This window comes from Littorina saxatilis, linkage group LG2 (genome assembly GCF_037325665.1).
Source record: "Littorina saxatilis isolate snail1 linkage group LG2, US_GU_Lsax_2.0, whole genome shotgun sequence".
NCBI classification, from domain to species: Eukaryota; Metazoa; Mollusca; class Gastropoda; order Littorinimorpha; family Littorinidae; genus Littorina; species Littorina saxatilis.
The window spans coordinates 21867938-21892066 of record NC_090246.1 but is presented as its reverse complement, the minus strand read 5'-3'; the positions used below and the strand labels follow the sequence as shown (position 1 = coordinate 21892066).

General features: G+C 43.7%; 1 protein-coding gene across 1 annotated transcript in view; it reads right to left on the bottom strand.

Annotated features, from left to right (window-relative positions):
• Nucleotides 1-2881: 2881 nt before the first annotated feature.
• Nucleotides 2882-24129, bottom strand: part of LOC138952321 (polycystin-1-like protein 3) — a 56129-nt gene continuing 34881 nt past the window's right edge. The window contains exons 26-42 of the mRNA XM_070323963.1: nucleotides 21998-22244; nucleotides 21202-21320; nucleotides 19499-19729; nucleotides 18565-18735; nucleotides 17885-18045; nucleotides 16488-16818; nucleotides 15624-15806; nucleotides 14437-14635; nucleotides 13758-13897; nucleotides 12762-12903; nucleotides 11800-12038; nucleotides 10699-10876; nucleotides 7730-7998; nucleotides 6828-6989; nucleotides 6101-6359; nucleotides 4931-5097; nucleotides 2882-3904 (exon numbers count right to left, since the gene is read on the bottom strand). Coding sequence (XP_070180064.1) covers nucleotides 3551-3904; nucleotides 4931-5097; nucleotides 6101-6359; nucleotides 6828-6989; nucleotides 7730-7998; nucleotides 10699-10876; nucleotides 11800-12038; nucleotides 12762-12903; nucleotides 13758-13897; nucleotides 14437-14635; nucleotides 15624-15806; nucleotides 16488-16818; nucleotides 17885-18045; nucleotides 18565-18735; nucleotides 19499-19729; nucleotides 21202-21320; nucleotides 21998-22244 — 3552 coding nt within the window. The 3' untranslated portion in view covers nucleotides 2882-3550. The remainder of the gene's footprint in view (nucleotides 3905-4930; nucleotides 5098-6100; nucleotides 6360-6827; nucleotides 6990-7729; nucleotides 7999-10698; nucleotides 10877-11799; nucleotides 12039-12761; nucleotides 12904-13757; nucleotides 13898-14436; nucleotides 14636-15623; nucleotides 15807-16487; nucleotides 16819-17884; nucleotides 18046-18564; nucleotides 18736-19498; nucleotides 19730-21201; nucleotides 21321-21997; nucleotides 22245-24129) is intronic.

The window sequence follows — 24129 nt, the reverse complement described above, 5'->3', positions numbered from 1 at the left end:
CCCAGCAACGTGCCACGTGGACACGCTTGGCATAGTAGATTCTAATTGTCGCTTCTTTGCATTAAGCTTGGATTTATTTTAGCGCCTGTAAACTTTAATATCAACAATGGGTTAAATTCAGAAACAATGGCGGGAAGACGTGCCAGTTTGGGTCACTTGATCCTCATGTCAAAGACGATCAAAGACGGTCATGTTCGTTGGGGATTTTGTCAGGCATGCTACTTTTCCAGTAATTGCCGGAAATCCGATAAACCCTTTTCCAAAATCCGGTAAAGTCAAATTTATTCCGGTGAAGTTGAAAAATTTCCGCAAAAACGATCCATGTGAATATCGCGCAACGCGACCGGGCGCCGGTCTCAATGAAGCCAGCGCACAGTAGTGTTGTTTTCACCGTTTTGGAGGTGTGTTGAATGGTGGTGGGGGAGGCTAAAATGGGATTTTTAACAAGATCACAACACTATTACAGCCCTGAAAATGATGCCCAGAATGCACCAGATTGCACAGATTTTAACCGTTTTTTGAAAAAAATTCTGGGGGGCATGACCCCGGACCCCCCTAGTTGGCTCGCCTGCTTTGCAGGCTCAGGCTTGTGGCTTCGCCACTGGCACTGCGCGCTTCTTTCAGGTAAAACCATTTTTGGCCTGTAGCATTCCTTTTCAAGGCCATGAAACCAGGCGATAGTGTACCTCAAATTGTATGGCAAAGTTGAAAATAAAGAACCCATCACACATACATGTACTTTAATTTCAATCCACCCAATAGTTTTTGAGAAAATGGGTTTACAAGCTTTAGCTCTGGAAATGTGAAATTGTGCAAGTATATATTCATGTGTGTGAGTGAGGGTGTGGGAGTTGAATGTGTATGAGTGTAGAGAGAGAGAGAGAGAGAGAGAGAGAGAGAGAGAGAGAGAGAGAGAGAGAGAGAGAGAGAGAGAGAGAGAGAGAGAGAGAGAGAGAGAGAGAGAGAGAGAGAGAGAGAGAGAGAGAGAGAGAGAGAGAGAGAAAACAATGAAAACAACATTCTTGTTACTGATTACAAATCATGATATGTATTTCTATTTGTGTATGAAAGAGAATTAAAAAAATAATGAAAAAAATTAAAAGTGCAACAGTTCTCACTTTGTGTTGAATAAACAATAGATCCAGAGGAGCGAATTACTGTGTGGTTGTGTTTACTTTGACACGTGCTTTCTGTACATGCAACTTTTACCGTGACCGTGATTTGCCACTGGTGTTCGTGATCGTGAAAACAAAAATCAAGGTAACTGTGATCGTGAAAGCTCAAATTTCCCTTCCCGTGATCGTGATGATACCCCCCCTTTGGGGCCCTCAACTATAAATGCTTTAGAACCAGCTTGTTACTGTGAAGTACATACTTAGAAACACACTCTTTGTCAAAAAAGGGCATTGCGTAGACTATGACTGTAACAGGGTATGTCTTTACTTTACAAACGAAAACAAATTAAAACGAACCAAAAATTAACAAACGCCAAAGAAAAACAGGACCTAGAACTAAAGCAAAGCATGTGATAGACACGTACGAGGTAGTCTGAACTGAAGAAATAAATCTACACAAGTTAAGACTAAAGAGTATACTCAGAAAAACTCTTGAAAACACATACATTAAAAAAACAAAAACACTATGGCTATAAGCCAATGGTCGAAAATGACTGTGAAGCAGTGAATAGAAATAGACGGAAATGTATGACTTTCGCTCTTTGAATTTGATGCTATGTTCACTCGCCTGTAACACTGAATGATAAGCAAGACATCCCAACATGTTTATGTCAGCGCAATTTGGCTGTTTTCAAACATGTGTGGACATTACCACCACGGGATCTTACAATTTGAATTCGTGTCACAGTGAGTACTATAATTGTAGAAAAAACCAACACACTACATAATATAGAAAAAAAGTGATCAGAAGTTTTTTTTTATACAATGTCCAAGTGTGTTCATTTATAGCAGTCGATATGTATTAGAATTTGCATCAGTCCTATACTTGCTGCCTTCAATCTTTCTTTGCAAAATTCTGCATTTTGATGAAGACTTTGACTTTGAATCATCTTCCTGCTATGGAAGGTGATCATCCCCCCCCCCCACGTCTCCTCTCAACCCACAGGCAAATCTTCGTCTTACATGCACCCTAACTAAACCATAGGTACATGACATTGATTGGGTGGGTGGGGGTAGGGAAGCTCTCCACCTGCCCCCCCCCCCTCAATTTAGTGTAAAATCATGTGTCTTTGAACAAAGTCGCCCACAACTCTGTCCTTTTCGTGACCAAAACGTCTGTCTCTGTTTTTGTATTCCCCCTCCCACACCAGTGCTTAAACCACCTATCTTCACACAATCTTCCTTTCTCTAGTCAGATGGTCTATTCTCTGAACCTTTTGCCTAACCCGCATCCATCGTCTAAAGCCCTTCTGGTGCCCATTGTTTGGATACCTCGTATCTCCAAATTTTCTTCTCCCGTATCCAGGACTAAGATACAACCACCTAACGCTATACATTATACCAACCCAATCCTGTCTCCAAAGCTTCTTTCTTTATTCTGTATAAATTGATCAACAAATATTCATTCGATCACTATCAGATGAACTTCCCCCTTCCTCCGCCTACCGCGGTGATACCCCCCCTCCCCTCGCTATCCAGTACTACAACGCCTTCCCCCTACTCGTTTGAACAGCCCGCACTTATCTCCAAATCTTCTTCCTGTAATCTGCTTTTAGATACCCATTCCAATCCTCCTACTCCTATGTCAAAACCACACCTATCTACCAGAACTATCTCCAAATCTTCTTCCTGTAATCTGCTTTTAGATACCCCTTCAATCCCCCTACTCCTATACCCAAACCACACCTATCTACCAGAACTATCTCCAAATCTTCTTCCCGTAATCTGCTTTTAGATACCCCTTCAATCCCCCTACTCCTATACCCAAACCACACCTATCTACCAGAACTATCTCCAAATCTTCTTCCCGTAATCTGCATTTAAATACCCATTCCAATCCTCCTACTCCTATGTCAAAACCACACCTATCTACCAGAACTATCTCCAAATCTTCTTCCCGTAATCTGCATTTAAATACCCATTCCAATCCCCCTACTCCTATGTCAAAACCACACCTATCTACCAGAACTATCTCCAAATCTTCTTCCTGTAATCTGCTTTTAGATACCCATTCCAATCCTCCTACTCCTATGTCAAAACCACACCTATCTACCAGAACTATCTCCAAATCTTCTTCCCGTAATCTGCATTTAAATACCCATTCCAATCCTCCTACTCCTATGTCAAAACCACACCTATCTACCAGAACTATCTCCAAATCTTCTTCCCGTAATCACCCCTTCCAATCCTCCTACTCCTATGTCAAAACCACACCTATCTACCAGAATGATCTCCAAATCTTCTTCCCGTAATTTGAATTTAGACACCCCTTCCAATCCTCCTACTCCTATACCCAAACCACACCTATCTACCAGAACTACTGCACCCTAATTCTTACCCTCTCATCCCTGACCTGACCTACCCCCTCCCCCTCTTTACTTGAAGCCCAGCAGACCCTTGAACTTTCCCCACATGAAATCGACGATCTCGTACTCGTTGCTCTGGAGGGCCGTGTCCTCCTTAACCCTGGTGAAGGCGTCTCCAATGATGGTCATGAAGATGGACATGAGGCCGATGTAGACTACCATGATGTAGGAGAAGAAGAAGAGCGGACCCAGCATGGGCTGAGCCGTCTGCATGGCCTCAAAGTCGAAGGAGCCGAGGGCGAAGGCGAACATGGACTCTGCGGCCCCGATGATGTTGTTGTAGGTGTTCATCATGTGTCCGAACAGCAGGTAGGCCGTGATGACGAAGGACATGAAGTAGAGCATGAAGGCGATGGAGAACACCTGTGCGGGGAGTGAGAGAAATAAAACGACGTTTAGCGGTTATTATTTATACATTTTACAATTGTGACAGAAGTGCAATGCATTGGTTACATCTCTTACCAGCAACTCATGTGCGTGAGAGTGTGCGTGCTTGTGTGTGTGTGTGTGTGTGTGTGTGTGTGTGTGTGCGTGCGTGCGTGCGTGCGTGCGTGCGTGCGTGCGTGTGTGTGTGTGTGTGTGTGTGCGTGTGTGTGTGTGTATGTGTAGTATGGATGTGGGCGGACGTGCCTGTCAGGAGTACTTCGGGTGTTCTTTCTTCGTATGTTTTATTGTTTGTATGTTTAAGGTAGTTGTCAGACATGTTGTTTGGTTGTTTTAAGAGCAGATGAACCACACTGTTTCATCCATTGTATAATTGTATGGACACAAAATTATCTTATGTCTTATGGTCTTCTGTATAGCACTCATGGTCTTCACTTCAGACAATTACCAGCGCTTAAAGATGCATGCTCGGTATTTGCGTGTTTCTATGGTGTAACGTGTAATGGTGGTCGTGAACAACACAGTGCTCATGATGTACCAACCAACCAACCTACCATCCACCCACCACATTCCCTTCATCAAACCCCTCCCCTCATCCTTCCTCCCCTGCCCCACCCCGCACCCACCTATATACCATCACATCCTGCGTCAGATCACCTTGAGATCGTTAGCAGCGAGTTTGACGGTGTCTCACATCATACACGTCTTCTGGTTTAACTTCAGCAGATTGAGAAACTAAATGGTCGCCAAGAAACCATCCACCCATCAACAACCCCACCACCGACCACCACCACCACCACCAATGAGAGGGGGCGCAACTCGTGTGCGACCCTGACACATCCACTAAAAATGTTCAAGTTATGATCGTTTACAAGCAGGCTTGGCGCATCATTTTTCCATTTTAATGTAATATGTTAATGGACAATAAAGAGTTGTTATTGTTATTATTATTGTTAATTCCACCAACCACGATCACCACTACCACCTGTTTCCGCCAACGTTCACCTTGAGATCCTTAATGGCGAGTATGAGAGTGTCTCCTATCATGCCCACATTCTTGTTGAACTGCAGCAGCTTGAGGAACTGAATGGTGGCCAGGAAGACCACAGTGCTCATGATGAAGGCATAGGTCTCGTCATACAGCGCGATGGACTGGAAGTTGACGAACCCGTCTGCAAGTTGAGAAAAGTAACAGTCAGTTAGGCAAATGTTTTGTCAGTTTCGCTGCATGTTTATTGTGGTTGGATCTTCACCACTCGCTCAAAATGAGCACATACATTCCTCAGGTAGATTTGCTTTTCACAAAAATCTCTTCCTTCGATTGGAAAAAGAGGTTTGTATGAGAGCCACTCGTTTTTGAACACTGCAACAGTTGTTTGGAACATGCTGGCAGCCGCAAGGATTTCAACGTCGCATCACGTGACACGTGTATTTCTTGGTCAATGTGGCACACGTCATAAGTTTCCCCGCATACTCAAAAACAGGTGACGTGTTCGTTTCTGTATGATAATTATAGCCGTGACGAAATATGTTTATCTTCCTGACGTGTTTTTCAAAGGGGAAAAAAAAAAAAAACCCAGTCAGTTTCGTCCTCAATTAGCATACCATGTGCAGCTAAACCGAACAATCCAAGAATTAAAAAAAAAACCACCAAGAATTGTAGGTTAATGGAAAGTTTATTATTGACAAACATGTAAATGTAACGTTTAGTTTTGTCAATAATAAACGTTCCATGAAGCTACAGCGCTTGGTTGTGATTCTGCATTTTGGAACGTTAGCAGTCTATCTTTGTTGGTTTGTTTGTTTGTTTGTTTGTTTGTTTGTTTGTTTGCTTAACGCCCAGCCGACCACGAAGGGCCATATCAGGGCGGTGCTGCTTTGACATATAACGTGCGCCACACACAAGACAGAAGTCGCAGCACAGGCTTCGTGTCTCACCCAGTCACATTATTCTGACACCGGACCAACCAGTCCTAGCACTAACCCCATAATGCCAGACGCCAGGCGGAGCAGCCACTAGATTGCCAATTTTAAAGTCTTAGGTATGACCCGGCCGGGGTTCGAACCCACGACCTCCCGATCACGGGGCGGACGCCTTACGACTAGGCCAACCGTGCCGGTCAAGCAGTCTATCTGTTTGGGGATTTGTGAACAATCCAAGTTCATCCACCTCACCAGATTCTCGATCCTTTAGGGCGCTCATGGCCACCTTGGTGAGGATGTGCTTGAAGGAGTAGAAGACGATGCAGGACACAGCCAGACAGAGGAGGGCGAACTCCAGAATGTTCCAGAAGGTGTTGAAATACTTGAGGCGCTCTTTCTTCAGCATGCGGATGCATCTGACGAGGAAGTAGACGGTGAAAAGGGCGAAGGTGACCTCGAAGAGCAGCACGATCAACCCCCAGCCCCCGATGTAGGACAGTAGGCGAAAAATCTGTTGGGATGGGAAGAGAAAAGTTATTGGGTAGAAATGTCGGTGAGTGAGCTCTTAGTCGCAGTACTCGCATGCACGCACGCACGCATGCACACCTACACACACACACACACACCTACACACACACACACACACACACACACACACACACACACACACACACACACACACACATGCACACACACATACACACACAAGCACACACACACAAACACACACACACAAGCTATCACGCACACACAAACACACACACACACGCACGGAGAAACACACACACTCAGAAACACACACACACACACACACACACACACACACACACACACACACACACACACACACACACACACACACACACACAGAGATAAACACACACAGATAAACACACACACATATACACACACACACACACACACTCACGCACACACAGACACACACACGCACGCAGCCCCCAACCACCCATCCACACACCTTGATGTCAATCCTGGAAGTGGCACCCCCAGTGGTGAGGAACTCTGTGAGCAGTATGTGTGAGGCGAAGAGGTTGACGTTGGGATTGTACACGGTGAACTCCAGGAAGATAGCGCGTGTGTTCAGGTCCAGCCAGTCCTTGTCCTTTGCTGCCTTGATCATCTGAAAGTACATAGCACGAAGCGTTGATTTGAGGTGAAAGTCTTTTTCCTCAGAATTTTTCCGAAATCCAAAATCACGTGAGGCAATTTATAGATGAATGATAGGAAAACAGTACACATATTTAGTGACGTATAAAATAAACACGTTTTAGATTAGATCATTTATAATAAATTCGTTTTTTTATGTGTTTTTTTGGTCAAAATGAAACGATCTGGTCGTCGGAACAATGTGCAAGTTTAAGTTGTGTTCCAAGAGAGCTAGCCCAGTGTACCTTGCATCCTAAACGAACTAGTACACTGACAACATAATGCATGAACACACTAGTTACCATACCTGTAACCAGCTAGCAACCATTCAGCCACGCGTAACAATTAATTCATTTTGCAAGCAAACCCCCTTGACCTGTGTTATGATAGTGTTTTTGTGTGTGTGGTCAATATTCGTGAAACTTTGATGAGGCCAAGCACAGCGACAAGAACAGATTAGACACGGGCTTACAGCTGCACAGAGATACAATACAATTTGTATTATCAATGCACAGGATATTTTGCAGTTGGGGATGGATTTAATTGTGGGTTTGTGATAGATGTAGGGGTGGGGAGATAACAGTCGTTACTTTCAAATCTTGCATATTTTGTACTTGTACGTAACACCACAACACTGGGGGTTGGGTTGGCGGGGGTAGGGGGGGGGATGGGGGGTAGTGACCCTCACTTCAATCATTTTTTGAGTCAACAAACCTGCTTGGTCCTGCACATATCCCGTCTGGTCAGCATGGCGTAGCCACCGCCCTTGTAAGTGGCCAGCGTGCCAACATAGGGCACGTTCTTCATCTGGACCGAGTTCTGGTACACCCACGGCGTCTCTGCCTTCTTTAGCTCCACACTCTGATCCTCCGTGGGCAGCTCCCAGCCGGGCAGATAGTCCTTGGTGTCGTCATCAGTCCAGCTGTACGCGTCACGGCAATGGTTGATGATAGACTCCATCTCGCTCTGCAGGGTGCACGTCTCTGTAGGGAAAAGACGGCGATTGTGTTCAGTGACATGAGAGAGAGAGAGGAGAGGGGAAGGGAGGGAGGGAAAGAGAGGGGGAAGGGGGGGGGGGGGAGAGAGAGAGAGAGAGAGAGAGAGAGAGAGAGAGAGAGAGAGAGAGAGAGAGAGAGATACAGATGGAGAGAGAAAAAGAGAAACAAGTCGCGTAAGGCGAAAATACAACATTTAGTCAAGTAGCTGTCGAACTCACAGAATGAAACTGAACGCAATGCAACGCAGCAAGACCGTATACTCGTAGCATCGTCAGTCCACCGCTCATGGCAAAGGCAGTGAAATTGACAAGAAGAGCGGGGTAGTAGTTGCGCTGAGAAGGATAGCACGCTTTTCTGTACCTCTCTTCGTTTTAACTTTCTGAGCGTGTTTTCAATCCAAACATATCATATCTATATTTTTTGGAATCAGGAACCGACAAGGAATAAGATGAAAGTGTTTTTAAATTGATTTCGAAAATTTAATTTTGATCATAATTTTTATATTTTTAATTTTCAGAGCTTGTTTTTAATCCAAATATAACATATTTATATGTTTTTGGAATCAGAAAATGATGGAAAATAAGATGAACGTAAATTTGGATCGTTTTATAATTTTATTTTTTTTTTACAATTTTCAGATTTTTAATGACCAAAGTCATCAATTAATTTTTAAGCCACCAAGCTGAAATGCAATACCGAAGTCCGGGCTTCGTCGGAGATTACTTGACCAAAATTTCAACCAATTTGGTTGAAAAATGAGAGCGTGACAGTGCCGCCTCAACTTTCACGAAAAGCCGGATATGACGTCATCAAAGACATTTATCAAAAAAAGAAAAAAACGTCTGAGGATATCATACCCAGGAACTCTCATGTCAAATTTCATAAAGATCGGTCCAGTAGTTTAGTCTGAATCGCTCTACACACACACACACAGACAGACAGACAGACAGACAGACACACATACACCACGACCCTCGTCTCGATTCCCCCCTCTATGTTAAAACATTTAGTCAAAACTTGACTAAATGTAAAAACAAAGAGAGAGAGAGAGAGAGAGAGAGAGAGAGAGAGAGAGAGAGAGAGAGAGAGAGAGAGAGAGAGAGAGAGAGAGAGAGAGAGACTGATAGGCAGAGACAGAGAGACAGGCAGAGACAGAGAAAGACAAAGAGATGTAAAGGACACCATAATAATTGATAATGGGTTCCATCTTGTGTCACAAGGTTCAGATGTCTTTAACAAAAGCGGGTGGCAGTTTGACGACAGGGAGGAGGCGCCGGAGAGGAGGAGGAGGGGGATGAAGAGAATAAAGATGAGGTGGAAGAGCAGGCGAAAATAAAGTCAGCCGAAGTTGCAACGATACAGGTGTTCAGAAGTTCATGCCGACAATGGCGCGGAGATCGACGGAGGAAGAGAAATGATCGTAACAGTATTTGTGAAACAGAGGTCAACTGAAAATATTATATCCACAATAGAAACACAAATCCCAAAACAGATAGACTTATCTCAAAATTGTCGACGAAACTCTCTGCAAGATCAATCAATCAATAGGACGCTTATATCGCGCATATTCCGTGGGTACAGTTCTAGGCGCTCTGCAATGATGCCGTGTGAGATGAAATTTTATACGGCCAGTAGATTGCAGCCGTTTCGGCGCATATTTACCTTTCACGGCCTATTATTCCAAGTCACACGGGTATAGGTAGACAATTATTAACTGTGCCTAAGCAATTTTGCCAGGAAAGACCCTTTTGTCAATCGTGGGATCTTTAACGTGCACACCCCAATGTAGTGTACACGGGGGGTGTTCGGACACCGAAGAGAGTCTGCACACAAAGTTGACTCTGAGAAATAAATTTCCGCCGAACGTGGGTTTGAACTCACGCTGACAGCGGCCAACTGAATACAAATCCAGCGCGCTACCAACTGAGCTATGTCCCCGCCCTGGCAACATTTGGGGCTCCCACCCATGGATAATGAACTTATCTCAGAATTCTCGACGAAACTCTCTTGCAAGATGCTGGCGAGGCAATGATTTTATCATGATAATCTTATGATTTATCAAAATGTTATCATGCTGTCACATATGGACATAAATCATTGCCTCAACAGCATCTTGCAAGCGAGTTTCGTCGACAATTCTGAGATAAGTTCATTATTTGTATCATCAGTGTTTGTCTGTCTGTCCACTCAAAAGACCACTTGGTCGACGAACTGTAAATGTGACGTTTTGACTTGTCATAAACTAAACGTTGCAATAACCTACTGTGCCAGGGAGACTACTGTGTCACCCTTCACAGCAAACTCTGCAGACTTGTCTGCCGGCCTTGACGGCTTGAGCGTGGGCTATTTAAAGAAGCTCGTGAAACTTTGGGTATTCTTAGCGTACAACCACCTCATGTCCCAAATAGATTCTTATTCTGGGGACAAAAATAGAAATTTAGCATAGCTTTGCGTACCCATAGCAGTTTTTGTAGGGGTAAGAAATGAGCTTTAAAATCTCAAACTTGTTTGACTGGCTTTGCCTCCAATGGTAATTATTGTGCTTCGGGCACTCGGTTACACTGCCATTCTTGTTTTGTGATTATGTCACACTAGAAAAAACATTCAGAACTATTTTCTTTTCTCTACTCCTACACCCCCCCCTCCTCTCCCCACTTTCAGGATTTAACGGTCATAACGACTCACCATTCTTGACCCTCATCTGCCTGATCCTGGCCACCCCCACCCGGCGGGCCGCCAGGTCACCGATACAGGCCTTGTCCTGCCAGAACTTGATCTCCGTGCCATTGGCGTACTTGGTCACAAACAGGGCGGGCAGGAAGGTGCCCTCCAGCCACTTCCAGTAGTCTGTCACAGTTTTGATCTGACGGACATGAAGGCATGCTGTAATCTTTCTGAAACTTTTGTTTGGCTTAAATAAAACTTTACTCCATTTTTTTTATCGTGACATATTCAATATATGGCATTTGGGATTTTAACTCAAGCATAGTGCTCATTTTAAGCAATCCCACTGAAAATATAACAGAGGTAAGAAAGATGGCGGAAGCTTTTGTGTGTGGCTAAAGTGTTAAAGGCCCACTCCGCCTCGTCAAAACACTTGGCCTCACCGTCTCAGATCTGGACAGGCTTTTACACGGGATAAGACCATCCCTCCACTTGGTCACATATCACTACTACGATAAACTGTGCCTTTAACAACATGATGGTCGGATGATCTGAGAATCTGACTTGCACGTGCTTTTGAATCCAGTTAACCATCGTTCAAGTGCACACGTAGGTAACAGACAGACAAGCAGACGGAAGGACGTAGGGCGGACGGCGAGCTAATTAGCCATCCAGACGTATGTGACAGAGAGTTTGAAAAAGGGTTCATATTGGATTTTGTTTAATAAAACGAGCCATGAACCAGAGCAAAAACCAGGACTGGATATCAGTAAAATGCAACAACAACAAATCTATTATTCTGACTTAAGACATTTCAAGTTTCTGAATGTGTAAGGTCCTAGACTCAGTAAAGTATCATCTGTCGATAGTTTTTAACACATGTATACGTGTAACTCGAGAGTGTGTTATGCGACTTATTTGACCTTTTCCCAAACGCTGTCACGTCATTATATTCTGGACAGAAACGGTACGAAAGAAAGACGCCTGGAATATTATGATACTTATCTTTTCCACACTCCGATGTCGGTCCTCTGAAGGAAAGACTGTTGTATCATAGTACATGTACATACTCACATTTTTCAAGTCTCTGAAGGAAATACGCTGGAATATCATAATACTCACATTTTCAAAGCCGCTGAGGAAGGTGTTCCTGACGTTCTGGCCAAATTGGTACGACCGCGGGTCTCGCTGTTGGTAGGAAATGAAGAAAATGATGAAAAGGAAGAAGAAATAGATGACCATCTCCTTTATAACCGCTTCCATCTTGATTTCCTTCAGCCGTAGGTCACGTGCCTCGCTCAAAGCTTTTGTGTCAGGCGGCGCGTACTCGTTGTTCCCCATCTGTCTCTCCATTTGCACATCTGAAAACGGCGTAGGATAGTGCGGAACTAAGAACTCGTATAAAAGATAAGGATTCTTAGCTTATGGAATGTTTGATTATAGACAAAACGAAACATTCAGTAGAATGTCGATCAATAAATCTTCTTAATGAGTATCGTTTTCATTTGATTTTGCTTGTCTGTTTCGGATTTCAGAACTCACATCTACTACTGAGGAATACGATTCAGGCCACACCACGTGTGAAAATGTACCCCATTTGAAGACGTGACTCTGTGCTACGGTCTCGAATTCAAATATTCAATGACGGCTAGTGCTCAAGACAAAAATCTATTGGAAACGTGTTCTTCAGACAAGGTCTGATAAAAGGAAGAGAACTGTCCCCAAAGGTCTGCATCGAATCAAAAAACTATATTGAAATACATGTAGTTGTATGTCGCGAAGCCTTGTTGGAGAAGTTCAAACTTATCAAATAAGCTTAGCTTATGTCATAACAGACTGCATAAAACCGTCAAAGTACTTTTAGAGGCAAAGACAATACAGGAGGAGTGGGTTTAGGCTTGAATGAAATAGTCTATAAATCTGCTCTGCTGAACTCAAAGTTTGCAAAAGCATAACACATAGATACCGCGATCAGGCCTCCAAAACTCACGGGTGACCACTCAAGCCCATATTTGTGAAAGAAGGGAAATTAACTCCTGTCGAACTGCAGTGATAAGGGAGATCACCGTCACACTAATACTCACGAGACAAGCTAACTGGATCCTTGTTTTTCTTGGCAGATAGTGCGTCAGGGGACAGAACTTTGTTCAGGTCTTCATCCATGTCCTCTTCATCCAGATCTGGTTTCTTCAAGATGCAGGATACGATGGCCACCATGAACAGTACCTGGAAACACACCACACTGTTTACACTGGGCTCTTTCTTTCTTCGTGTAAACTAGTCTCTAGAACGTAAAGTCTGTCTTTTTGTGAGAATTGGTTTATATTTTATTGTATTATCTCTTCAGCTGTTATTGCTATTAGAGACCCATGCAAGTGTGTTTCCTTGAACTCAGTTCAGAAGGCAAGCTCCATGCTTGAAACTATTTACAATCAGGTCCATCACTATACATCTTTTGGTGAGAAATCCCGTTACAAATTAGAGAACGAGGCTGTGTCCCATAGACAATGCGCGCCTGTGGGCTGAAGATAGTTTTTGTGTGTTAATTCTATGTGTAATATGTTTAAAGATTAGAGGGATCGGAAAATATACAGACATAAAGACACAGCTAAACGGGCAATGCAAGTTAGCACCAAGTATTTACGAGTATTACGACAGCTAAAATGTTGCAACGTGTTTTCAGAATGCCAGGCATAACACAAGAGAAGATCGGAAGAAAGAGAGAAAAAAAAATAAAGAAGGGAAGAAGAGGAAGAGATATAGCGAAAAAGTTCGAAGACAAACAAGACGAAGACAGTTACCACTATTGCAACCACCACCACCACCACCACCTCCAACACAAACACCAACAATACAGAAGATCAGAAAGTGCTTTTCTCTGAGTGCGTATACGTATGCGTGTACGCCGTGTTACTTCATCAAATGTATCTTTTACGTCTGACGTTTGCCAGGATCTACACTTCGTGTGTATCTGAATCAAACCTTGCTGACGCATAGGCGCGACGTCAAAATCTACACGTAAACGTCTTGGCTGCACGTATGCTTCTTTCTGGCCCTCTGTACTACCAAAAGCCGGCTACCTTGACAGGCTGTATGACGATGACGTTCTGGAAGAAGGACATGACGAAGGTGATGAGCCACTCGTTGGCCTTCTCCTTGCCCCACTCCATGGAGAACAGGATGGTGAAGAACGCTGACCCCACGACGCTCAGGAAACACACTGCACGCACACAACATGGTACACACATTTAGTTGACACTTCTATATAGAGTGAGCAGGTGGTACTGAAGACACGAGACACTGGACTGGGATGCTCAGAAAACACACTGCACGCACACAACATGGTACACACATTTAGTTGACACTTCTGTAGAATGAACTGGTGGCACTGGAGACACTGGACTGGGATGCTCAGAAAACACAATGTACGCACACAACATGGTACACACATTTAGTTGACACTTCTTTCGAGTGAGCAGGTAGCACTGAAGACACGAGACACTGGCAACTCAAAGTCAAAGAGGTAAGACGTGACATGGTTTCTCCTGTGCTGGCGCCACCACTCTCCTAGATCCCGTTTTGAAGCTGGATGCAAAAAAATATTTAAAAAAAAAATCGGGATCAGCAGCAGAAGATCCCGCTTTAAAATTCTTTGACGCATCCAGCTCTACGTGGTTTGAATTCATTTCCAGATAACTCTATACACTTCTCAGTCAGCTCCTTCAAATTCCAAATTTGTATTTTGTTTCATCCACTTACCGACCCAGGCGATGTAGATGCACCAGTGGGGCAGACTCCAGGGCTTCTTCTTGCGCTTCTTGCCCGAGCCCACTTCGCCGTTAGGACGGTGTTCTGCCGCCACCAGCTCCTGGGGGTCCTCCTCGTACTTGTTCTTCTGGTACGAGGCCACGATGCCACCCACACTCTCCTTCAACTTCTGCATCTTTGTCTTTCTCGCCTGCAGGAGAAAACAAAGCATTCAAGAAACGCCCAGAACCAAATATTCACCTGGACACATACCAAGAATCCACATCCAGACTGTTTCTGGTTCAGAATTAGATTTTGGGGTTAATAACTCTCAAAAAGGACACTATGTGCGTGTGTTATAATGCAATATGTTATGATGTAATGTATGATGATGCATTCGGTGCATGATAGTGGAGGTATGCTTTTTAGATGTAGATCTAGTACGATGTTTGAGGTTGTAATGTTTGTGCGGGTGTCATAATGCAATATGTAGCCGTATGAGGGTTCCAGTGTGTGAGTTTTACATGGCCGGGTGCTAGAGTGCTGCATGAATGAGTAAGTGCATGTGGAGCTGTATGACTGGGTGAATTGTGGGTTGCGTACGTCCGAGGGGCACATGTAGCCTGTGTGTCTGAAGTAGTGGGTATGTTGCGTAAGGGTGTGCTGATATTGAACTTCAGTTGTGTTTTGTAAATGTCTATGTATCAGTGTATCATGTCTTGCCACACACATGCCAAATTTTCTTGTATTGATGAGGACAATAAAACTTCTTGTATCTTGTATCTTGTATCTTGTATCTTGTATCTATAGTGGCTTTTAATGTAAACATAATTCATAAAACAATTCTCACTCTGCACAGAAAGCAGCGAAGCTGTAATAAAAACAACAACAACAACAACAACGACAACAACAACAACAACAACAACAACAACAACAACAACAACAACAACAACAACAACAACAACAACAACAACAACACTAAATTGCTTCGTCTGTGCTTCGATCTTATTAACAGGTCTTCGAGACGCAGTTTGTTAAAGCATCGAAGCTGTTTATTTTTTGGTAAGTGTCCAATTGGCCAAGTGGAGAGATTGCTGTATCCAATGTAAAAGCCAGGCCACAGATGAGATGGTGAACAGAATCCTTTAAATGGGAAGTACCATGCCTTTCGCAGCGATCCACGAATCAGTATAGCTCACCTTGTCACCCCAGATGGCTGAAGCATTGCCGACATTTTTCCAGCGGTACTTCTGGTTGCGCTTAGGGTTCTGCTGGTTGGTCTGCAGGACGGCGTTCTTCTTCTGCCGACAGCGACGGTAGAACAGCACCAGGAGGAAGCTTGGCGGGAACACGATCACGGTGCTGATGAAGCTGATGAACACCTTAACAGGAAAAGCATTCTGCGTGTTAACTAAAGAGGTTTGCACTATATAAAAGATGCAAACCGTAGACAGTAGCTTCGACCAGGGCCTAACTAAAAAGTGGACCCCTTTAACTCGACACTGCAGAAACTCTAGTTTGATTACTTCCGATTACGTATGGCTAATAAAATGATTCTATCATGTTTTCCTATTCTTAATTTAGTCCGTCATGAAAAAAACAATCCCACAAAAACAAAACAAAAACTCGTTTGAGGGCATTCATTGGAATTAAGAGGACGTTCGTTTTATAGGGGCCATTTTTGCGTGGCAAACATTGCGTTTACCGTCTGAGATTCCTTACGGGGTTTTACATACGCTACGATCACCTTTGTCAGTCTTCGTAGGTGACCATATGAAACAGCACAAACAAGAATATACAGAAGCAATCCATCCAAACGTTGTGTTCCACTGCCTGATGCAAGAAATCTCTAAAAAGGCGAAAGAAAGCAAGAGACGCGACGCATCCTACTTGGCCCAGAGAGGATCAGAGAGAACTGGAAGGGTCCCACACATGACCCTATGAGACAACACAAACAGGATTATACAAAAGCAATTCATCCAAAGGTTGTGTTCCACCACCTCATGCACACACAAAAAAACTCTAAAAAGGCGAAAGAAAGCAAGAGACGTGACGCATCATACCTGTCCCAGGGTGAAATGCAAGGGGCCCAGCGTGATGCCAGTGGTGGTGGCCTGCTTGTCCTCGGACTTGAAGAACATGGCGTTGGTGATCATGGTCAGGAACAGCAGCGACATGCAGCACGACAGGCGCTGAACGCGCGTGAAGTTGGAGCGCGTGGGGCGGCTGAAGACGGAGAACCAGAGGTGGTCGTTGGCCAGCTTCTTGCGCGCGGAGGACGAGAAGAGGTGCTTGAAGGCGATGAGGTCCTCTATCCCGGCCACGGGCAGGATCCGGTCCACCATCCCGTCGTCCTCTTCCACTGCCAGCCAGCGGTCACACAGGAAGATCGATCTGAAGAACGAAAGTTAGATCGATCGCGGATGTTATTCCTGATCTCACATAAATAATTTAAATGCGAGGGTCGGATTCTGTGTTATTTTTTTTCACAACTTTTACATTTAACACTGTTTTAGTAGTCACAACAAAGGGAGAAGGGGGTGCCTGGGTCTGGCGACGATGAACCAGGAGACCCCAACCGGTTGTGGTTCCGGTGAGCCCTGGGTGCCAGTGAAACATCGTGCTTAACATTTGTCCTTGACGATATGTTCTGTCTGATTCATAGCTTCGGGGACTAAAGTTTGCTTCTGCCATCATTATTAAAATTAATAATAAAGTAATAATAGAGATATGACTTTTGCTTATAAACCTTCGCTGCCGTTTTCGTGCCAGGTAGATGACCAAATCACAAATTCATGAAATAAACACACCACCGACCGTGCTAACACACATGCAATCACAGAACAAACAGAATTACAGAACCAAAGCTCATTTTCTCCGGTATGTAGATCAGTCACTTGTACCAGGTTCAGGTACTACGATTTTTGCTTGCACACCAACGAAACCTGCTTGTAGATCCGTACTCAATTTTCTCCGGTCTGCAGATCAGGTTCAGATACCATGACTTCCGCTTACCAATACCGCCCATGTCATGCCAGATACAACCCCAAACCACTCACTCGACGAAGACAATTGTGACAGGCCGTACTCACTTTTCTCCGGTCTGCAAATCCGTGACTTGTATTTGGTCCAGGTACCAAGACTTCTGCTTGCCTTTACTGCTGTTGTCATGCCAGAAACAGCACCAAACCACTAATTTGATCAAATAAACAATCCACACACTAAACCAACGCGGCTCGGCTGGTTGCATTAGACAATCAGAATGACAGACCCGTACACACTTTTCTCCGGTCTACAGATCCATGACTTGTATCTGGTCCAGATACCATGACTTCCGCTTACCCTTGCCGCAGTTTTCATGCCAGATACAGCACCAAACAACTTATTTTATTAAATAAACAATCCACGTGCCAACGTTGCTCGTTACATTCGACGAACAGAATGACAGATCCGTACTTACTTTTCTCCGGTCTGCAGATCCGTGACTTGTATCTGGTCCAGGTACCAAGACTTCTGCTTGCCCTTGCCGGAGTTGTCATGCCAGATGCGCATGAAGGTCATGTTGCCCACTGACCGGTCGACGCTCAGCACGAAGTTAAAGATGCTGCTACGTCCAAAGTGCTGCAACAATAGTCAGCTTTTACTTGAAATTGTTTTTAGATTTAAGGACGCCTGTGAAAGGCAGCATTCGTTGCTTAGAATGCTAGAACTCCACTTTTAGCCATAATTTCGTCAATTTCAGGACTGAGTAGCTACAATGCAGGGAAAAAGAGAACCTGATTGTGTGGCTACAAAGTCAGTGATTTCCTTGCGGGAACGTCTTCTGTTTATTTCCCACCACAGAGATTTCAAAACGAGTAATTCGTATCAGTTTGAATAAAGGCCCTTCTGTCATCTCATTCAAAGAAGCTGAGGAGGCATTTTACAAACGCTCGTTTCACATTGAGTCAAGCCAAAGCTGTGCAAAACAGACAATGTCCCGAGGCGGCAACCTATTTTACCTGCCACGGAACGAATACCCAGTCGAACTCACGAATGAATATCAAGTTCACCCCCCCCCCTCCCCCAACCCGGCTATACTACACCTTCCTTTCTTATCATTTCAAAACAAGAATATGGAAGCTTGAAATGTTGCACTACCTTGCGCGTGCCATCAAAGAGCCTCCTGACACCAGTGTCGCTCTCGTCCCCAGACATGATGAAGCGGATCCTGGAGTCGGTGCCAGCGTTCTTCCTGACGCCCGTATACACCGAGAGCTGGTAGTGGTAGTTGTCTGTCGGCAGGTTGTCCTCCAGCGGCATGGCTCCCCACTGACACACACACAACGAGAATCTGAGTTAGTTTACATACATTGACGATCGACGTTACATGTGTGTGTGTGTGTGTGTTTGTATGTGTGTGTGGTTATTTGTTTGTTTGTTTGCAGGTTGTCCTCCAGCGGCATGGCTCCCCACTGACACACACACAACGAGCATCTGAGTTAATTTACAGTCACTGACGATGTACAACCGGTCGGTCGTATTTTTCTTGTTCAAATGAATAAATCCAATGAGCCTAATATATATTCTTAACATAGCACACGATCAGGCAATCCAGCAACGCAACGAACATGGTAAAATTCAGTAAACCAAACGTTACTCCCTTCTTCACGTGCAACTGCATCGTATCATCTTTGTCTTGTCCCTGATATATGCCTCTTGAGCCTTTAAAGACTGACAGACATGCAGACAGACATGCAGACAGACATGCAGACAGACAGACAGACACACACACACACACACACACACACACACACTCGCGTGGGCGCACACACACTCGTTTGGGCGCACACACACACACACACACACACACACACACACACACACACACACACACACACACACACACACACACACAAAATCACGTGCGTGCACACATGCACGCACACACATCCGCACACACGCACGCACGCACGCACGCACACACTCGAGTCGATCTCAAACGCACAGACACACACGCACGCACACACACACACACACACACACACACACACACACACACACACACACACACACAATCAATGAATCAACCAACCTTGACCAGATCCTGCTTGTCCTTGTAGCGAAGAAAGATGAGCAGCAGGACGTAGATTCCAAGAAGGGAGATAATCACGGAGAAGACAGCGGCGTTCTCGTTGAGGTTAGCGAACTTGGCCCACACGTTGGAGAAATCGATGGTGTTTGGTGGTACCACCGCGTCCGACCCGAACGAGGTCAGGTGAGTACACTTGCACTGGACCTTCCATCGTGACGTCAGCTCACCAACCTGATGTAGATGTAGGTGAAAGTGCAGGGAAGGTCAAAAGAAAGCGCAAGACGAGAAGTGGCAACAAGAGCACAACAAGCCTACGAGCATGAACCTGCACTGCAGTCTCTTTAGGCCATAGACCATTTATCCTGGACCGCCAACTAGCTTTCTCTCAGAACTCAGGGGGACGTGATATCCGGTGTCGATTGTAAACATGGACGAAGTTGCCGAGGTAAGTTCTGAAAATGCTAAAATAAACTCAGCAAAAGTGCATATGGAACATGTTTTTCGATGAGTTTTGTTAAGTTTAGTTTGGAGTTTTGGAAAATCCAGTTCATTGTCACCTCCCATTGTCACAAATAACTGGAGCGTGCTTTCTTTTCACTGTCTTCGAATCGCTGGCCTTTCAAACCGGACGCGACGCGCCCCTGAAAGTCGAGAGTCGTAACCTCGAAGGGTCACGTGACGAGTTGGCGGTCCAGGCTATTTGGTCTATGCTTTAGGCGTAACGTCACCAAGACAGACTAAGAATGGTAACACAACATGCGTTCTGGAATTGTTGTTAAAAACACTCACACAAATGATGTATTGTGTCATCTTAAGAACTATGTAATTCATGTTATTGATGGCAAGTTTCTTGCTTTTGTTTGCTTTTACTGCTCATGTCACCTTCGTTGTCAATGCTACTGTTTATGCTGTTGCTGTTGTCATCGTCGTCGTTGTTATTATTCTCTCATTGGTTAACGGGTGATGTATACAAAAATACCATGCAATTATATCTACATAATTTTACTTTTCAATCTAAGGCAAAAAAAAAAAAATTGTCTGTTTCTGGTCACCCGACCGACCCTAAATTTCGGCGCCGACCCTAAACTTTTTTTTTCCAAACTCAAAATTTTATTTATTTTTTTGGTGGTAAAGGACAGGGTGAGAAAATTAACAACAAAAACGTGTGAAAACGAAAGTCCGCTGACGATTTGTAAATGTGTTGAGTGTCTTGTCTCTATGCATAGTGAATCCAGTCTCTTTGCGCGATTTTTAAAGTTAGTTTTATTGGTCTACATTTGGGGTAAAAAAATAAAAAAAAATCCCGACCTACCGACCCTATTTTTTTTAGCCATGTTACCAGAAACAGACAAAATTTTTTTTTGGCCTAAACATTCATGCCAGACTTCTGAACGCCGAAGAATCACTCAGAGTTTGTCGGTTTACACGAAACTTGACATATTTAGACCTATTTTGCACAGCAATAATTATGGCAAAAATGCACTCAGCACCCGAAAAATGCAATATTTACGAACAATGTTCACTCAATACAAATTATGATAATTTCATACGATTCTTCAGATTCGTCAAATTCACGATAAATCGTCCAGAAGAATAGTATCCCTTTAACGTGTCCACATCGTAGGAGAAGATAAGGTTATGCCAATACAATGACCACTCAATAAAAATGACGAAATAATTCATATGGAAAAACTGAAGCACACCTCGCATCCCTCCGAGGACCACGTGTTGTTGGTTTCATCCCAGAAGCGGCAGCCAGAGGGCAGGTTGAGCAGCGTATACGACGTGTTGGACATGCTGTCGTCGATAGACACTGTGCCCTCTGTCAACACACAAAACATGAATATAGACATGCTGTCGTCAATAGACACTGTGCCCTCTGTCAACACACAAAACATGAATATAGACATGCTGTCGTCAATAGACACTGTGCCCTCTGTCAACACACAAAACATGAATATAGACATGCTGTCGTCAATAGACACTGTGCCCTCTGTCAACACACAAAACATGAATATAGACATGCTGTCGTCAATAGACACTGTGCCCTCTGTCAACACACAAAACATGAATATAGACATGCTGTCGTCAATAGACACTGTGCCCTCTGTCAACACACAAAACATGAATATAGACATGCTGTCGTCGATAGACACTGTGCCTTCTGTCAACACACAAAACATGAATATAGACATGCTGTCGTCACGAGACACTGCCCTCTGTCAACACACAAAACATGAATATAGACATGCTGTCGTCGATAGACACTGTGCCCTCTGTCAACACACAAAACATGAATATAGACAGTCATGCTGTCGTCAATAGACACAGTGCCATCTGTCAACACACAATCATGAATATAGACATACTGTCGTCAATAGACACTGTGCCCTCTGTCAACACACAAAAACGAAAATGGTAGCTCTGTTCTTTGGTAAAGGTTTTCTATCCTCAAGACGTTAATGGAAAGGACAGCCTTCTTTTTATTATCATACTCACTTTTGAGTTTGACGCCGATCCAGTAGGTTCCATTGTCCGAGGTGAGGTAGGAGGGTACGGTGACAGTGTAGAGGAGGTCCTCCCTGGCCTCGGGCAGTAGGGTGTCCAGCGACTCGTGGTGGGCCAGGTGCGACAGGTCAGCCTTGGGCACGGAGTCCGCAAAGTCGTAGTGCGTCAGGTTGGGCTGGATGTCGTATTGCACGTACACATCGAACGCTTCGTTCTCGTCCACCGGCCGTATGATCACCTGTTGCATTTGGTTTATACAACATGTTATTCACACATACACGCACATGACAATACAACAACTTGCTTACAAAGGAGCACAACACGTTTAAAACTTATAGTGAGTGCTCACATAATCATACCTATGGTTTCATGGCGGGATATGGCATGTTGCATTCACAGGTACGTTCAATTATCGTTCCAATAACTTACCATTCTAGGTTTTTTTAAAATTCTGAATTTTGGAACGTTACCAATCTGTTTTTGGATTTTGTATGATCCCCTGTTAGTGCACACAAAGCGGCTCTCTAGGAACTGGTTTAGACCAGTCGTAAAATTGGATTTTGTATGATCCCCTGTTAGTGCACACAAAGCGGCTCTCTAGGAACTGGTTTAAACCACTCGTAAAATTGGATTTTGTATGATCCCCTGTTAGTGCACACAAAGCGGCTCTCTAGGAACTGGTTTAGACCACTCGTAAAATTGGATTTTGTATAATCCCCTGTTAGTGCACACAAAGCGGCTCTCTGGGAACTGGTTTAGACCACTCGTAAAATTGATACAATCTGACTTTATATGAAAATGTTACACTTTAGGAGTTACATTTGTGTCAAGCCTGATATTTATTGGGCGAAGTCGACTTCGGGGAGTCTACTTCACGAATCTCGTTGGATGAAGGTTTAGCACTCAGTATTTTGTAAAAAGACTTCGCAAAGTCTTCGTGAAGTCAACTTTGGGCCTTCAGTATATGCTTAGAGGGATACCTCCTGTCGTAAGAGCATAACATAACAAGTCGCGTAAAGCGAAAATACAACATTTAGTCAAGTAGCTGTCGAACTCACAGAATGAAACTGAACGCAATGCAACGCAGCAAGACCGTATACTCGTAGCATCGTCAGTCCACCGCTCATGGCAAAGGCAGTGAAATTGACAAGAAGAGCGGGGTAGTAGTTGCGCTGAGAAGGATAGCACGCTTTTCTGTACCTCTCTTCGTTTTAACTTTCTAAGCGTGTTTTCAATCCAAACATATCATATCTATATGTTTTTGGAATCAGGAACCGACAAGGAATAAGATGAAAGTGTTTTTAAATTGATTTTGAAAATTTAATTTTGATCCTAATTTTTATATTTTTAATTTTCAGATCTTGTTTTTAATCCAAATATAACATATTTATATGTTTTTGGAATCAGATAATGATGGAGAATAAGATGAACGTAAATTTGAATCGTTTTATAAAAATAATATTTTTTTTACAATTTTCAGATTTGTAATGACCAAAGTCATTCATTAATTTTTAAGCCACCAAGCTGAAATGCAATACCGAAGTCCGGGCTTCGTCGGAGATTACTTGACCAAAATTTCAACCAATTTGGTTGAAAAATGAGAGCGTGACAGTTCCGCCTCAACTTTCACGAAAAGCCGGATATGACGTCATCAAAGACATTTATCAAAAAAATGAAAAAAAACGTCTGAGGATATCATACCCAGGAACTCTCATGTCAAATTTCATAAAGATCGGTCCAGTAGTTTAGTCTGAATCGCTCTACACACACACAGACAGACAGACAGACACACACACACACACACACACACACACACACACACACACACACACACACATTTCAGCAATCAAAACGTGCAAATAGACACAATGATACATTTATTTGATTCACTTGTAAATCCGATATTAACATATGGCGCTGAAATCTGGTATCCGTTTACGTTTAATAATAAAATAAAACAAACAAATACTGATCATTTCTTTGGATCATGTTTATCTAGCAAAAATCCTCATGAATTTGTTTATATCAAATTTTGTCGATTCCTTCTTGGAGTTCATAGAAAAGCTATGTGGATACCTGTACTGGGGGAATTAGGAAGGTTCCCTTTAGGATTAAAAATGTTA